The sequence below is a fragment of the Gorilla gorilla genome, chromosome 11, assembly GCF_029281585.2.
Source record: "Gorilla gorilla gorilla isolate KB3781 chromosome 11, NHGRI_mGorGor1-v2.1_pri, whole genome shotgun sequence".
Lineage (NCBI taxonomy): Eukaryota > Metazoa > Chordata > Mammalia > Primates > Hominidae > Gorilla > Gorilla gorilla.
Genome location: NC_073235.2, coordinates 67,386,549 through 67,403,713, shown reverse-complemented (window position 1 = coordinate 67,403,713; position 17,165 = coordinate 67,386,549). Strand labels below are relative to the sequence as shown.

Sequence of the window (17,165 nt, the reverse complement as noted above, 5' to 3'; positions counted from 1 at the left end):
TCTACGCTACAGTAACAAAATACCACAGACTGGGTAATTTATAAAGAACAGAAATTTGTTTGTCACAGTTCTGGAGGCTGGGAAGTCCAAGATCAAGGCACTAGCATTTGAAAGTGTCTAGAGAGGGCTGCTCTTTCTGCTCCCAAGATGACACATTGAACTCTGCTTCCTCTGGAGGGGACAAGTCCTGCATCCTCACAAGGAGGAATGGATGGAGGAACAAAAAGACGCTGAACTCACTTCCTCAAGCACTTTTATAAGGGTGCTAATCTCATCTATAAGGGCTCTGCCCTAATGGCCTAATTACCTCCTAAAGGCCCCACCTCTTTTTTTAATTATTATTATTATACTTTAAGTTCTAGGATACATGTGCACAACGTGCAGGTTTGTTACATACGTATACATGTGCCATGTTGGTGTGCTGCACCCATTAACTCGTCATTTACATTAGGTATATCTCCTAATGCTATCCCTCCCCCCTCCCCCCACCCCACAACAGGCCCTGGTTGTGTGGTGTTCACCACCCTGTGTCCAAGTGTTCTCATTGTTCAATTCCCACCTATGAGTGAGAACATGCGGTGTTTGATTTTCTGTCCTTGCGATAGTTTGCTCAGAATGATGGTTTCCAGCTTCATCCATGTCCCTACAAAGGACATGAACTCATCCTTTTTTATGGCTGCATAGTATTTCATGGTGTATATGTGCCTCATTTTCTTAATCCAGTCTATCATTGATGGACATTTGGATTGGTTCCAAGTCTTTGCTATTGTGAATAGTGTTGCAATAAACATACGTGTGCATGTGTCTTTATAGCAGCATGATTTATAAACCTTTGAGGCCCCACCTCTTAGTATTGTTTCACTGGGGATTAAGTTTCAACCTTAATTTTAGAGGGGATGCAAACATTCAAACCATAGCACCCACTGATCCTGACTTCCCTATCACCACAAGATATACAGCTTCTGTATTTAGAAAGTAACTAGGGTTTTGGTGATTCTGAGCTGAAAGCTGTGCCAGTGTATAAAAGGAAATGAGCCTAGAGAGTTTGGCAGAGACGAAGATGAAGGAAAGCTTTACATGTGGTGGTGAGAAACTTGGATTTGTTCTTTAGTTGATAGGGCACTGAAAGTTCTTAAACAGGTGAGTAACTAGATCGAGTCTCAATTTTAATTGGACTTCTCTTCCAGTGGAGGCAAGGACAGATGGGAATATAAAGACCTGGAAGGAGGCTATCTATAGCAAACCAAGCATCCAGGCAAAAGGATTCCATTTTCCAATGGAAATGATATAAGGATAAGACTGGTAATGAAGAGGAGGAGAAGCTCAAGTAATTTTAAGCTGGTAAAATCAGGAGAACTTAGTGACTGATTGAATGAAGGCACTAAGGGTACAGGAGTTATCTAGGGTGATACCAAAGTTTCCAGCTGGGAGAACTATATGGGTAGATGGCCCAGAACTCACTGCCAAAGGAATAAAATAGAAGAGTCTGCCAGCAAACTAACACTTATTAAATGTCTACTGGGTAAGTCACTCTTCTAGGTACCGGGGCTATTAAGACCAATATATCACACTCCTTTTCTGAAGACTTCTTACAGCTTATTAGAATGTGGAGTGGGGCAAAGATCACATAAGAGATAACCTCAGTGGACTATTTAATAGAATTATGAATATGCTGCTAGGGAAACATACAGGGGTCTACCTTCTTTGATGTTATTTACCAGGATAGGAAGGGAAGATGATCTGGAAAAAATATATAGTATATTTTAAATATATCCTCATTTTGTGGGATCCTTGTGGGAAGAGGAGTAGAAGTCACCCAATCTTTTGGAAATGCAAGTCTGGATTTCGGAGAGGGTGATGTGGACAAAACTGTACAGGGACTGCATATAAAGTGAAGAGAGGCACAATCCAAGTAGAACCCTAATGACAAAGAATTATCTGGACATCACATCTGAAGTTACATTTATTTTTAGTTTAAATTCACATGATATTTTAATTCTGTTTTGTGAAAAAGCACAACAAAGAACCAAAGCGACACCCATAATTCTCACAAGTTTTCATCATATTAAAAAAGTGAAATCCTGCCCCCTCCCACCTATACTCTGCCCTTTTAGTCCAAACCCACAGAGGTAAACACAGTTAACGCCAATTTTAAAGCATTAACAGAGGAATTAGAGAACGCCCAGTAGGTGACAGAATAAGAATTAAAAGAGACTGGTGTCCCAAATGGCAAAAATGAAGTATTTGTGATGTTTATGGTGCCAAGCTGGGCTAGCTTTTTATATGATTCATATTTTAAAAATTTATATTTCAGGCCGGGCACAGTGGCTCACGCCTGTAATCCCAGCAGTTTGGGAAGCCGAGGCGGGCGGATCACGAGGTCAGGAGATCGAGACCACAGTGAAACCCCGTCTCTACTAAAAATACAAAAAATTAGCTGGGCGCGGATACAAAAAATTAGCCGGGCATGGTGGCTGGCGCCTGTAGTCCCAGCTACTCGGGAGGCTGAGGCAGGAGAATGGCGTGAACCCGGGAGGCAGAGCTCGCAGTGAGCCGAGATTGCGCCACTGCACTCCAGCCTGGGCGACAGAGCGAGACTCCATCTCAAAATAAATAAATAAATAATAAATAATAAATAAAATTTATATTTCAGCAAAAAATTAGCATAAAGTTTTATGTAAATTTTAACTAGAAATCAGCTTTTTAATAGTTTATTTTTGAAGAGTTTATTTTGGTTTAATGAATATTTGATCCATTGTCTTTTAATTAGAAATGATTTGCATCAAGCTTTTCTTACAGGATGTACAGGAACTAATTAGAATATATACTTTTAAAATAATTTCAACTTGTATTTTATATTCAAGGGATACAGGTGCAGGTTTGTTACATGGGTTTATTGGATGACACTGAGGTTTAGAGTACAAGTGATCCAGTCACCTGTACAAATGATCCCGTCATTACTATGGTAGTGAGCAGAGAACCCAATAGGTATTTTTTCAACCTTTGCCCCCTCCTTCTTTCCCTTCTTTAGTAGTCTGTATTCCCAGTTCCAGTGTCTGTTGTTCCCATCTTTATATCCACATGTACCCAATGTTTAGCTCCTACTTATATGTGAGAACATATGGCATTTGCTTTTCTGTTCCTGTGTTAATTTGCTTAGGATAATGGCCTCCAAGCTGCATCCATGTAGCTGCAAAGGACACGATTTCATACTTTTTTATGGCTGCATAGGATTTCATGGTGTATATGTACCATATTTTCTTTATGCAATCCACTGTTGATGGGCACCTAGGTTGATTTTACGTCTTGGCTATTGTGAGTACTGCTGCGGTGAACATACAAGTGCATGTGACTTTTTTGTAGAGTGATTTATTTTCCTCTGGGTGTGTACCCAGTAATGGGACTCCTTGGTTGAATGGTAGTTCTGTTTTAATTTATTTGAAATATCTCCAAACTGCTTTCCACAGTGGCTGCACTAATTCACATTCCCACCAATAGTGTGTAAGTGTTCCCTTTTCTCCACAGTCCCACTAACATTTGGTTTTTTTTTTATTTTTCAAGACAGGGTCTTGCTCTCTCATCCAGGCTGGAGTGCAGTGGTGCAATCATGGCTCACTGCAACTTTGACCTTCTAGGCTCAAGCAATTCTCCTACCTCAGCCTCCTAAGTAACTGGGACTACAGGTGTGCACCACCACGCGTGGCTAATTTTTTTTTTTTATTTTGTAGAGATGGGGTCCCAGTTACATTGCCGAGGCTGGAAGCATCTGTTTTTTGTTTGTTGTTTGTTTTTACTTTTTAATTATCGCTATTTCTACTAGTGTGAGATGGTATCTCATTGTGGTTTTGATTTGCATTTCTCTGATAATTAGTAATGTTGAGCATTTCTTCATATGTTCATTGGCTATTTGTATGTCTTCTTTTGGGAAATGTCTGTTCATATCCTTTGCCCACCTTTTAATGGAGTTATTTGGTTTTTGCTTGTCGAATTAAGTTCCTTACAGATTCTGGATATTGGAACTTTGTCATATACAGAGTTTGTAAATATCTTCTCCCATTCTGTAGGTTGTCTGTTTATTCTGTTGATAGTTTCTTTTGCTGTGCCGAAGCTTTTTAGTTTAATTAGTTCCCACTTGTCAGTCTTTGTTTTTGTTGTGATAGCTTTTGAGGCCTTAGCCATAAATTCTTCGCCAAGGCCAATGTCGGGAAGGGTATTTCCTAGGTTTTCTCTAGGATTTTTATAGTTTGAGGTCTTACATTTAAATCTCTAATCCATCTCAAGTTAGTTTTTGTATATGGAAAAAGGTAGGGGTCCAGTTTCATTCTTCTGCATATGGTTAGCCAGTTATCTCAGCACCACTTATTGGCTAGGGAATCCTCTCCCCATTGCTTATTTTTGTCGACTTTGTCAAAGACCAGATGGTTGTAGGTGTGTGGCTTTATTTCTGGATTCTCTATTCTGTTCCATTGGTCTATGTGTCTGTTTGTGTACTAGTACGATGCTTCTTTGGTTACTGTAGCCTCATAATATAGTTTGAAGTCAGATAATGTGATGCCTCTGGCTTTGTTCTTTTTATTCAGGGTTGTTTTAGCTAATGGGGCTTTTCTCATTCCATACGAATTTCATAATAGTTTTTTTCTAAATTTAAAAAATGATGTTGGATAGGAATAGTGTTGAATCTGTAGATTGCTTTGGGTAGTATAGTCCTTTTAATGATATTGATTCTTCCAATCCGCAAGCGAAGACTGCTTTTCCCATTTGTGTGGGTGTGTGTTTTTAAATGAATCAGTTTTAATGTTCAGAGTGATTCCTAAGAAGAATTTTCCTGAGCAGCTTTATATATTAATGTAAACTATGGTTTTGTCTATAGAACAGAATCAGAATACAAGTGAGCTGAGAGTGAGGAAGTGACAGAGCCTTCAGTGGATGCAGGAGCTGGGGGAAGTGGTCAGATCTGCTTGTCATTAATAGCTTGTGGTGTGACAGGCAACATGGAGCCTTTGTTTTGTGTCATCCAAAGCACTTGACTCCCGGATGTGTCTGACTAAAAAAGGCTAATACATGAGGCTCTTACAACAAAAATGCAGACTCTGCCAGAATTGTATATTTGAAAGTGCCTCTGTTTGGCTGAAAGAGTTTGGGCAGGTATCATAGAGAGGCATGATGTTTTTTGATTCTCCTGATCCAGAGGTTTAAGTTCTGAGGCTCCTTTTTTATCAGTCTATAGAGACTGGAGCTCCCTTTGATGGGACTTGCTTTCTTCTACATTGCCTTATTGTTACACCTGTTATAAAGATAAGAGTTTGTCTTTCAAACCAGGATAAAATTTCAGAATGCAAGAATCCAAACTGAGACAATATTACAAAATGAATTTAACTCCCCAAAGCTCTCCATCTCCAACCACAACCCCCATAAACACAAACGATTTATTAAAAATATATAATGAAGCATTTGTTTAGATTTTCCAGGGTAAGGGAAGTAATTAATTGTAAAAGTGTTTGCTGTTCTAAGGCTACAAACTGCTATAAGCCAGTCCCTATTTTTGTTAGTACTAAAATATTTTGAAACACTTGAATCATTGCTGTTAAAATGATCTAAATTTTACAGTAACCATTATTTGCCTAGATCTTTTTAAAGCTTCCTAAGGTATTGTAAGGAATACTGCTTCTTTTCAATGTTACTTTTATGTGCATTTATTCAACGTGTTTATTTTTCTCAAAAGAATACATTCACAGGCCAGGTGAGGTGGATCACCCTTGTAATCTCAGCACTGTGGGAGGCCAAAGCAGGAGGATCCCTTAGACCAGTGGTTCAAGACCAGCCTAGACAACATAGCAAGACCCCCACCTCTACAAAAAAAAATAATAAATAAAAATATAGCCAAGTGTGGTGGCATGTACCTGTAGTCCAGCTTACTTGGGAGGCAGAGGCTGGAGGACCTCTTGAGGCCAGGAGTTTGAGGCTGCAGTGAGCTATGATCACACCACTGCCTGGGGTTACAGTGAGACCCTGTCTCACAAATCAAATAAAGTAAAATAAAATAAAATTTATTAACTTGATTTTATAAAATCAAAGATTACAAATGGCTTTTAATGAAATAGAGTAGCCTCCTACCAAAACCTTTTTTATTTCAACCCTTTAAGCCTTATCTCTTGGCATTCACATCTCTATTTCTAAGTAATATGAGTCTAAGTGCCTTTTTTGGTGTCTCACTGTTATCTTCTCTTACAGTAGATGAAGATTTAGCTCTCTCAAGCTATCTTTCCTCTTCTTAAATACATGGAGAATACCACGACTTTTAAAATTAAGTTTATGTTTCTCTTCTTGTACACTTTTCCTTTTTTTTTCTCTACAATTACCACTTGATTTCAGTTTTGTGTTTATCTGGATGTCCAGTTTAGCTTTTGAATTTGATCATTTTTGTTACTTCTTTTCCAGATGCTCAAACATATAATCTATAATTTTATTATTTTTCCTGAACACATCCATCCCAGAGCCGTCAGCTCTGCCCTCCATTCTAGACAGATTGCTTTCTCACTTTGCTCCCCCATGATCCTCCTAGGACTTCCTTTTACCTCCTTTTTGTGTTGTATACCCTCTATCCATGATCCCAGATCTTCCGTTTTCTTTCCTTTCTCCTTTTGTTGGAGCATTCTCGGTAGCTTTCTGGTATCTCTGAGTCCTGCACACACAGGGGTTTTGCAAAGTGAATCACCTCTTTCTCATCATGAGCTCCCTCTACGTGGTTGCAACATCTTCTACTCTCAATAGTCATCACAGAAGTATCCAGTTTCGTTTTCATAGAGTGACTTCTCCTCGGACATCTCTTCTCCCACTATCCTCTCCCTCATGAATTTATTCCTCTTTTAAATTTCTTTAGTAGCATTTTAGTGGGGTCTCAGAAAAAAGAAAAGATAAACTTATGTGGCCCATCTACACATGTTTAATTGGGTGTCCAAGTTTAACTTTTGATTATTAATTTGCATGGGGGTTTAAGTTAAAATTCAAACATTTTATTTAAAATATATTTTCTGCCTTAGGAAAGTTATTTCTTTCTTCCTTTCTTTCTTTCTTTCTTTTTTTTTTTTTTTAACGGAGTCTTGCTCTGTCACCCAGGCTGGAGTGGAGTGCAGTGGGGCACACTCTCTGCTCACTGCAACCTCCACCCCCCAGGTTCAAGTGATTCTCCTACCTCAGTCTCTTGAGTAGCTGGGATTACAGGCCCACGCCACCACACCCGGCTAATTTTTGTATTTTTAGTAGCGACAGGGTTTCACCATGTTGGTCAGGCTGATCTCGAACTCCTGACCTTGTGACCCACCTCCCTCAGTCTCTCAAAGTGCTGGGATTACGGACGTGAGCCACCACGCCTGGCCTAGGGAAGTTATTTCATTTGGGCAGGGGGCGTACACTAGGCTGTAAATAGAATACCTTGCAAGGTTGTATCTTGGAACATACACCCTATAGATAAAGGGGGAGTACTGTGTATATACTGTATACTATTTCTTGATCATGGCCCTCTGTATTCACAGCTTCTGCATGTGCAGACACAACCAACTGTGGACAAAAATATTGGAAAAAAATTAAAAATAACAATATGACAATAATGATACAAATTTTAAAATACAGTATGACTACTATTTACATAGAATTTACATTGTATTAGATATTGTAAGCAATCTAGAGATAATTTTAATTATATAGAAGTATGTGCTTAAGTTATATGCAAGTATTAAACCATTTTATATCAGGGACTTGAGCATCCATGGCTTTTGATATCCAACGGAGGGTCCTGGAACCAATCCCTCCCACGTACCAAGGGACAACTGTGTATGCATGACCAATGTCATCTTCCAGCTTTTAGCTTACCTTTGTATTTTTAAATGTGTATATAAATAATTTTATCATATAGATGTTTTATATTTACCTTCCATTGATTGTATTGTTTATCTTTAACTTTATTATAATTTTAATATTATGGGTTTTTTTGAGTTTTAAATTTCTTTTCCTCCTTCAATATTTTATTTATTTTATTTTATTCATTTTGAGGCAGGGTCTTACTCTATTGACCAAGCTAGAGTGCAATGGGGTGATCATGGCTCACTGCAGCCTCAACCTTCCAAGCTCAAGTGATTCTCCCATCACAGCTTCTCGAGTAGTTGGGTGTATAGGCACACACCATCATGCCTGGCTGATGTTTTTTATTTTTTGTAGAGCCTGGATCTCCCTGTGTTGCCCAGGCCAGTCTTGAACTCAAAGCAATCCTTCTGTCTCAGCCTCCCAAAGTGCAGGGATTTCAGGCATGAACCATCATGCCCAGCCTCAATATTGTATTTTATTCTTTGATTTCTTTTTTTCTGTATTTTATTATTTGAATTTAAAAATTAATTTGGGGTAAATTGATGTTTATTTGATATTGAGTCTTCCCATTTGTGTGTATGGATATGGTATATTTCTCCATTTATTTGTGTCTTTCAATAAAAGTTTAACGACGTTAAAATCATGCACATCTTTTAAAGTATTTAGTGTTTTTGTTGTCACTGCCACTTAAAAAAACATTTTAATTGGTCGTTGTTTGTGTGCATCCGCCCACTTGATGTTTTGTGTGTATTGAACTTGTATCCAGTAACCTTGCTGAATACTCTTATTTTCCATATGCATAAATTTTCCATATGTGTAATTATATTGTGTACAAATAATTTACACAATCTTTTCAATGATTACACATCACTTATTTTATTGAATTAGCTAGGAATATCAATAATATATTCAGGATGCAGTGATATTGAACATCCTATCTGGTTTCATCCCTTAAGTAGAGTATTTCTAACTTTTCACTTTTAAATATATCATTTGCTGTAGGATTTGGTGGACATTCCTTATCCAGTAAAGGAAGTTCTATTTTATTATTAGTTTGCTCACCATGTTTTTCAAAATAAATACTGAGTTGTATGCTTTTCTATATATTTTGAAATGGTCATAAGCTTCTTTCCTTCATTAATCTGTTAATGTGGTAAATTACACCAATATCTATTAATATAACAGCTATTAATAAATATTGATTATATTAATATTTTGTTATTAAACTCCCCTTGCATTTATTGAAAAAATATTCGTAGTCATAATTCCTTATCTTATAAATTGCTTGATGGCATTTGATTTCATATTTCAGCATTTACAGTTTAAAGTCAAAAGGTCTATAACTTTATGTTTTCATCCAGGTTGAGTATCAAAGTTTCAGCAATCTCATAAAATATACCCGAGAACTTTCTTCTCTCTCTTTTTTTTTTTTTTCCTGTACAACTGATTGTATCTGGAACTCAATCCTAGGCTATTTTATAAATGATTGGAAAGCCATATTCAATATCTGTTTCCTTCTCTTTCCCTAGATTTAGACATATGCATTTTCCTATCTGTAACATCTTTTTTGGCACTTTCCATCTTATAAAATCATCATCATTATGATGAACAGAGAAAATCCAAAATTATCTCTAGGTATTGTTTCACACTCCGGGAATATACCCAAGGAACCATATGGACCCAGGGAAAAAATTTAAATGGAAGAGAAAAAATGAAAATGAAACTTCTACATTTTATTACTAATATAAGATTTAAAAAGTAGGACACCACCACAATCTGTACTAGGGTTGGGGAGTAAGGGTGAATATTTTCCAAGTGCAAAAACCATAAGAGGGAAAGCATACCATTTAAAGCATATTGCAAAGTTAGAGAATCCTCAAGTTTCTACAACTGTTAGTGCTGCCTGATTGAAATCATTTTCTAAGGATCATGTACAAAATACGTATTTTTTCCACATTAACATTGGAATTTAACAGGTATGCTGCTTTTAATGTCGACTGCTTTTAGAGTAGTGGAGGCAGCAGGTGGCAGTAGTTCCCACTCCCAAAACTGGGAATTGGAGCAAGTCTTATAACAATCCGTGGCCTCCCTTGCAGGCCTGCCTTTCTGTGAAGTTTCTTTGTGTCTGTAACTGCTCGTTTCATATATGGGAAAAAGGATGATATAATGCATAAATCCCACAAAGTGTGGACAACAAACAAGATTTTTTTGTATGTACCTTCTTTACATAGAGGATGAATAAACAAACTTATGAAATAGATGGGTCTTCATCTTTAGAATTTCTGTTTTTTATTGAAAACACCCAGTGCCTTTTCATGCTTCCTAGGAATATCCCTGTTCCATTCTTCATGCATTGTTTTGAGTCTCACTCAAGCCTTCCCTTCCCAGGGAAGTTGGCCATACTTTTAGACTTTTTGCTGCCTTTATTAATAATGCTGGATAATAACATTAATACTAATGACTGTTTATTGAACATGTGCTATGTGATAAACTCTCTTCCAGAAGTTTTACATATTTTATCTCATTTAATCTACACAGTCACTTAATGAGTTAGATACTACAATTATCCTCAATTTATAAATGTTGAAATTGAAGCACAGAGAGGTCCTGTAACTTGCCTAAAATCACACAGCTAATAAGTGGAAGGAGGCCAGAGGAACAATTTAAGCTAACTGACCTTAGAGCCTCTGCTGTTCATCATTATTCGGGATGTGTTAGCCAGGTAGACCTATCACTGCCAATATCAAATATTTTAATTCCACTAGGATGTAGCCTGTTTCAAGCTGTTTAAAGTGCATATATTTCCAAAATTCCCTTGAGAAATACATCTACAGGTGGGAATTTGAGGCCACTGTCAGATGGTTCCGCCTGGAAAAAATATGGGAGTGAATAAACCAAGAAGATAAATCTCAACTTCTTCACTAATTATTTGTGGAAGCTTGGCAAGTTATATCACCATCCAGAGCTTGATTTTCTTCATGTGTTAAATGGTGATAATAATACTTAAGTGTTATTTTGAAAATTAAATGAGATAACACAGTAGAGTTTCTAGAAGATAATACATCCTCAATTAGTATTAGTTCATGTTTACCTCTCTCAATAAATTTTAGTGCCGACTAAATTTTTCTTGGGTAGGTTAAGCCTGAAAAAAATAAGAGCGGAATGAACAGCAGTAACTGGCATTATTAATTTTTGTATCTCCCTCAAAAGGTAGCTGAACTGGTAGGTGCATAATCAATGCTGTCTGTTAAATTGATGAGCAAATAAACAAATTCACAAAATTACATAGTCTGGATATTTTACATATGTAAAAATAGAATTTGTCCAAGTATTTGACATACATTTTAGAGGACTGGGGTTAAGAGATAACACTCATGCTCCTGGGAAATTTATTCATGATTACACAAGATTAATGGGAGCCCCTTATTAATTTCTGGCTTAAAGACACTCAGTTTATATTTGTGATACCATTTCTTGTTATCTGATATACTGATGCTTGTATTTATTTAACAATTTATCAAGTTAACTGATTTTTCTTCTAGACCAAAAACAGAAGACGCTTGGGTATTTGCAAAGCCCAATGCCATTCAAGCGGTCGGGGTTATGTCTTTTGGTGAGTATTTGGTTTCAAAGGCCCTTTCTCAATGTGGAGTTCTCTGTTCCATGAAAAAGTGCTGTGTTTCATATTTATGTCTGGATAGCAGATGTCCTAAGTTTTAGACTTCCTATTAGCAGCATATGATCTAGTTTGTGCCAATATAAAATTAGGCTCAAACTTTTCTCACTCATCACTAAAATTTGCTTCAATTTGGAGAAATCTATTTCTCATGCAGAAACTCATTACAGTCATCTTGTTTCTTAACTTGGAAGGCTAGCAAGTGTTATGGACTTCTTCAAACCCTTTATTATGTCCCAAATGGCAAAGGAAGCCACAGAATGAAAACGATGGTATTTAGATTTCCTTCAGATGGGAAGGGTCATTAGGAAAAGGAAAATGAGAGAGAAGGTTGGACTGGCCTGGTTTATATCTAGAGTAACATGAAAAGACCATATAAGCCTGATGTGAATGAATGGTCTCATTTCTAGAACTATTAGAAAAATTATTTTCTGACATATTAATAAAGTTGTATGTTTAAACTTCAGTTCATTGGCATCTAAAGTAGTATATATCTCTGAATTTCAGAACTAAAAAAGAAAACCCTGGTGCTTGCTTTAATAATGCTCTTTTTTTTGTATTGCAGCATTTATTTGCCACCATAACTCCTTCTTAGTTTACAGTTCTCTAGAAGAACCCACAGTAGCTAAGTGGTCCCGCCTTATCCATATGTCCATCGTGATTTCTGTATTTATCTGTATATTCTTTGCTACATGTGGATACTTGACATTTACTGGCTTCACCCAAGGTAAAATGAGAGATTCAGTTGTAGTGTTCATGTGCATTGGTACAGGTATGCCGAATGTTCTACTCATTATTGTTACAGGTATGCCCAGTGTTCTATTTCAAAGATTACTCTCTTCCACCCATTCTCTCTACCCTCCTGCCCCGCTGCTGTCTGTTTCCTAATTTTTACCTTTTTAAACTGCTCAATTTAGTTCTGTAGCCCATACTCTCTCCTTCCACACACTGTCACTTCCCAGCACATGATTTTTGGCTTTCCTTCACTGCAGCTTCATTTTCAAAGGTACCAGTGGCCTCCCAATCTTCAGAGCAAATAGCTTCGATTTGGATTCTCCTGAATCTCTCTGAATCACTTAACAATACTGAACTTCCTTTCTTTGCTCAAATTTTCCTCCCTTAGAGGAAAGAGTATTACTATATTATCATTGTTATTCTTTCTCTCTGTTAATTTTTTTTCTGTTTTCTTTTTCTTTTCCCTCTCTAATCCCCCACTCCACTCCATCCCACACCACCCGGATAACGGGCTCAAGCATATTGTTTTCTCTTCGCTCAAAAAAATTTCCAGATACTTTCATTGTTTTAATTCTAACGCAGACCTTTCTTTTTGTCTCCAACCTGCTGCCTGTAGGACGTTTCTACTCAGTTGTTCTATATTTGTCTTAATCACAAAACATCATGTTTCCCTTAAAACCAGACCTTTTCTTCCTCCCTCCAAAGATATTTCTCTCTTTTTTTGCATTCACCCAGGCCCAGCAACTGAGCAGTCCTCTCTTCTACTTCCCTTGACCCTTACATTCAATCATCAGTGTAGTGTAGTATTCCGGGCAGTCCAGCAGTAGGCTGTGATTTACATATTTCACAGCTCTTGCAGGTCTATTATCTCATTGACCTTCAAACAACCCTTTGAAGGGAAGTGGAATAACTAGTTTTACCCCCTGATTAAAACACAAAGAGATGAAGTAACTTGCTCATGCTGGCTGATGACAAACCAGAAAACAAGTCTTCTGACTCTTAAGTTCAGTTTTCTTTCCATCCTCTTTCTGCCTGCCCTGTTTTGGTCAACCATGACCCTCTGAAAGTTGTCCCTTTGCCTCTAGCTCCCATTAGCTTAGTTTTCTGAAAACCTGGGTGCTCTTGGGAGGATGGCTGCCTTATTCTGAACAGAGGTTACAGATCACTATGACTTTAGGCAAATATTTCTCAAGAAATGAAGAAAGATGGCTTCAAATATAATGATTAACAAAATTCAAATGCAGTCAAAAATATAATACATGCCTGTGCCACTAGAGTGCAGTAACAAAGTGACCTTGAAAGTTCTGATAAGAATTGTGTTCCAAAGCATTGCTATGTATCACTATTGCTACATAGTTTGCCAATGCAAATGGCCTATGGGCTCTGGTCTGTACAGGACCTTGGTTTTTAAATGCCTTTTCTGTAAGACATAAACCTTTTTTGTTAGTTACATCTTCCTGGAGTTTTTATCCGTGGTAATTGCTCAGATATAATTAAATCTTTATAAAACAAAGCTGACAGGTTTTTAATGCCGTTTTCCCCCTAGCTGTAATTCTTTAAAATACATTTAGATTCAGGCTGCAATAAGCTGACATTGTTTCTCCAGGCCACCTCTCCTTAGGTAAATCTAGTCTAATTTGTGCATACTGCATTCTTCTTTTCTAACCTCTTTCAGTAGATAAATTTCAGCTTGAGAGGCAGTGGGAACTCTAGATTCTCCTCGACATTTCTTGTGACTTTCGAAAAGACAATAGGACTCATTTTTTTAGTGGAGATTAGTGAACGGGGAACTTCAGTCCTTTTTTCTTAGAGTGCTGGAATCTTTTCAGTCAACCTTGAAGCAGGTTTCTGCCACCTTTACTTTGTGTTTTAATCCCCTCCTGCCCAAAAGGGATGTTCTAAAGTAATGTAGATTTGTTCTAGTTGATGGGGGGGGTGGGGGAGGGGGGAGAGCCACTTAAAGTAAATCTTGGGAAGAGGCAAATTATTTAGGATATTCAGCTTTGTAATGAAAAAAACAGTACAGAGGTATTATAGCTTTTCTTCTTTTTAAATGGTGTAGTATTGAGTATTGATCTAATTTTCAATTAAGTTTAATTTTAAAAAGATAACCACAATTTTAACATTTAAGCATGTTATATTCAGAAAATAAGCAAGCCCAAGTACTCTGTTTCAGCATTAGTCATTGTTATATTTTTATTTTTATTTTTTTATTTCTTCCATGGACTACTGTACAGTTGTAGGTAATTGTTTTTTGATGACGTGACATCTGTGCCCTAGTTAGATCCCTGTATTTCTTCATAGACAGTTGAGAAATATAGTCTCTAAATAAGAATTGTTTCAAGGTATATTTAGTCCATCATCTAGTCTGGAACTTATTAAATTTAATGTTCTTTCTGGGACATAGCCATATTTTCACAGTTTTGAATCACTGCATTTACACTTGGGCTCATGAGTTGCCATGAAAGGCAACATATGTTTGGAATTTCTCGCTGTGGCCCCAAGGTTGCGATGAAACCCTATAGCATGATACACAGGAAATTCAGCTCCCCAGATGTACTGGTCTACTCTTCCTTTCAGGATTGTTCTTGATCTAAGAATAGCATTTCAAAAGGAAATTTATTTATTTTAACAGACATTTTTAAAAAATAATGAAGTCACTTACTCACCAGAAACAAAGACCAGAAACCAGTTTACAAAGCCAGTGCTGAAGAATTTAGGGAGTTGATTCTGATGTAAGAAGACAATGGATGAAGTATTTTTCAGAAGTCAGTACAAATTGGCAGCAAATCTACCAAAAACAAATAATAAGAGAAAAACTATCAGTGATGGATTTATCTTCACATGGAGCATGTACTGGTTTAAATTAGTGAATAACTACATAGTTATTGAACTTGAAAACTTTTATTTAGACCTGGTCATCTATTCTCTTAATTAAATGAAATGAAGTTTATGGAGATTCACTTATAAATCATGTGTTGCTTAATGACAGGGAAACATTCTGAGAAATGCATTGTTAGGTGATTTCCTCATTGTGCAAACATCATAGAGTATACTTACACAAATCTAGATGGTAGCACCTATTACACACCTAGGCTATAAACCTCTACAGCATGTTTCTGTACTGAATTCTGTAGGCAACTGTAACAGAATGGAAAGTATTTATGTATCTAAACATAGAAAAAAGTATAGTAAAAATACAGCATTGTAATCATATATGTGGGCCATAAGGTGATGCATAACTGTAATATCTAATATTTAATTTATTAGATAGTTATCTCAAACATTTAGTATCTAGTAAATAAACTTATTTTATATTATTATCTAGGGGACTTATTTGAAAATTACTGCAGGAATGATGACCTGGTAACATTTGGAAGATTTTGTTATGGTGTTACTGTCATTTTGACATACCCTATGGAATGCTTTGTGACAAGAGAGGTAAGCGCGGTTCCTTCCCAATGCTTTACCCAGGTGATCTCTCTGCCACATTTAATTTAGGAAGATTTATAAATAATACAGTTTGGCAAATTCCCAAGGGCATGACAAATGGTATAATTTGTGAAATTTTCTTTTTTGACTCTAAAATGTCAGAGTTTAAAGATGAATTTATATTCAGATGTTTACAAGACAATTTTTCAAAAGTTCGGTTTGAAAATTAGGTTTGGTGGATTTGGCTTATATTTCTGTGAGCACAAATATTTATACAACTGCATTCCAAAGTTACTGCCAGCCTTTAGCGACAGCCAAACTAAAGTTGTTGCTTTTAAGGCATTCTTACAAAGAAATTAAGTACCAAGGTTTAAAACACGTTTTACAAAACTGTCTTTTTGCTTAGATGTTTTATCAGTCAACATATATTAAAGGCACTGTAGAATCTACAGATTCTAACTGGTTTTGTTATTTTTTAAAAACTAAAATATCTTATATTCCATGGAGAACCAAAATTCAACTGAAACTTTTAGTTTTACAGATATATTGTATTTATGTATTTATACATGTAGATGTATATATTTACAACTATACACAACATAAAATAATATAAATAACATAAATATATAGGATATTATTTACATATAAATATATTATATTGTCAAAGTAAGCTCTAAATTGGGTTACATATTCCACTTGGATTTGTAGAGAAATATTATCTGAAAGAGAATTCATTCTTTTGGTGTAAAATTGGATAACATGGCCTGTCAGGAATCCCTTATGCTGTCAGCTAAAAATCCACTGTACCAGTCAGCAGTAAAACATGATCTTGCTTCACAGTGGGTCTTTCAGGGACCACACTGAAAAGGGCTCAGTCATAGGATCTGTTCCTAGAGGCTGTTTATACAGTGCACCATGTGAAAGGGTCTAATGAGATAAGTGAAATATCTACAGAGCTTTAAATACACTAAATAATCAGCAGGCTTCTTGAGGCAAGCCAGGGCTTACTTTAAGTCAGTCCCAGGGATAAGGAACTGACTGCACGGGGAAACAGAAGAGGGAAATGTTTAGCACTGTGTATGTCCTTTACAACTAGCACTTCTCTCCCTCACACATGTACAACTCACAGGCCAGTTCTCCACCTTGACTATAAAGGAGAAATAGACTGAACTAATTTTTTTTAATTTAAGAGCCTTTCGAAACTTTACTAGCTATTGTCAGATGCAGGACATGGTATTATTTTAGCTTCTGCTCAGTACGTAGGTTCAAATCTAATCTCTAGATCAGCAAGTAAGAACAGATGGTGCATTCTCACGTGGTTGCTAGTAAACTGCCTGCCTGCAGACGATCTGAGTCACTTCACCTGCACAACTTCTGTGTTTAGTACTTGAAACTTGAGTTTCCTTTCTAGCTGCTGTGGCAGGAAGATAGAACTGAATCAAGATCTCTGCCACAATAGCAA

General features: G+C 36.7%; 1 protein-coding gene and 1 long non-coding RNA gene across 12 annotated transcripts in view; one reads left to right on the top strand and one right to left on the bottom strand.

The window, feature by feature from the left end:
- Positions 1-17,165, top strand: part of SLC38A11 (solute carrier family 38 member 11) — a 61,378-nt gene that overhangs the window by 28,281 nt on the left and 15,932 nt on the right. For 7 of the 11 annotated variants that reach the window (XR_010129601.1, XR_010129602.1, XR_010129603.1 and 4 more), the window contains 3 exons: positions 11,403-11,473; positions 12,102-12,341; positions 15,600-15,712. Coding sequence is in view for 8 of the 11 variants with exons in the window: in XM_063694951.1 (XP_063551021.1) it covers positions 11,403-11,473; positions 12,102-12,341; positions 15,600-15,712 (424 nt within the window). In the remaining 3 variants the exon portion in view is untranslated. The remainder of the gene's footprint in view (positions 1-11,402; positions 11,474-12,101; positions 12,342-15,599; positions 15,713-17,165) is intronic. The other 4 variants (XM_019022452.4, XM_055380239.2, XM_063694952.1 and 1 more) reach the window with 2 other exon arrangements.
- LOC129532105 (uncharacterized) overlaps positions 14,941-17,165 on the bottom strand; it is a 71,979-nt gene continuing 69,754 nt past the window's right edge. Inside the window, exon 3 of the long non-coding RNA XR_008677720.2 lies at positions 14,941-15,062. This is a non-coding gene — a long non-coding RNA (uncharacterized lncRNA). The remainder of the gene's footprint in view (positions 15,063-17,165) is intronic.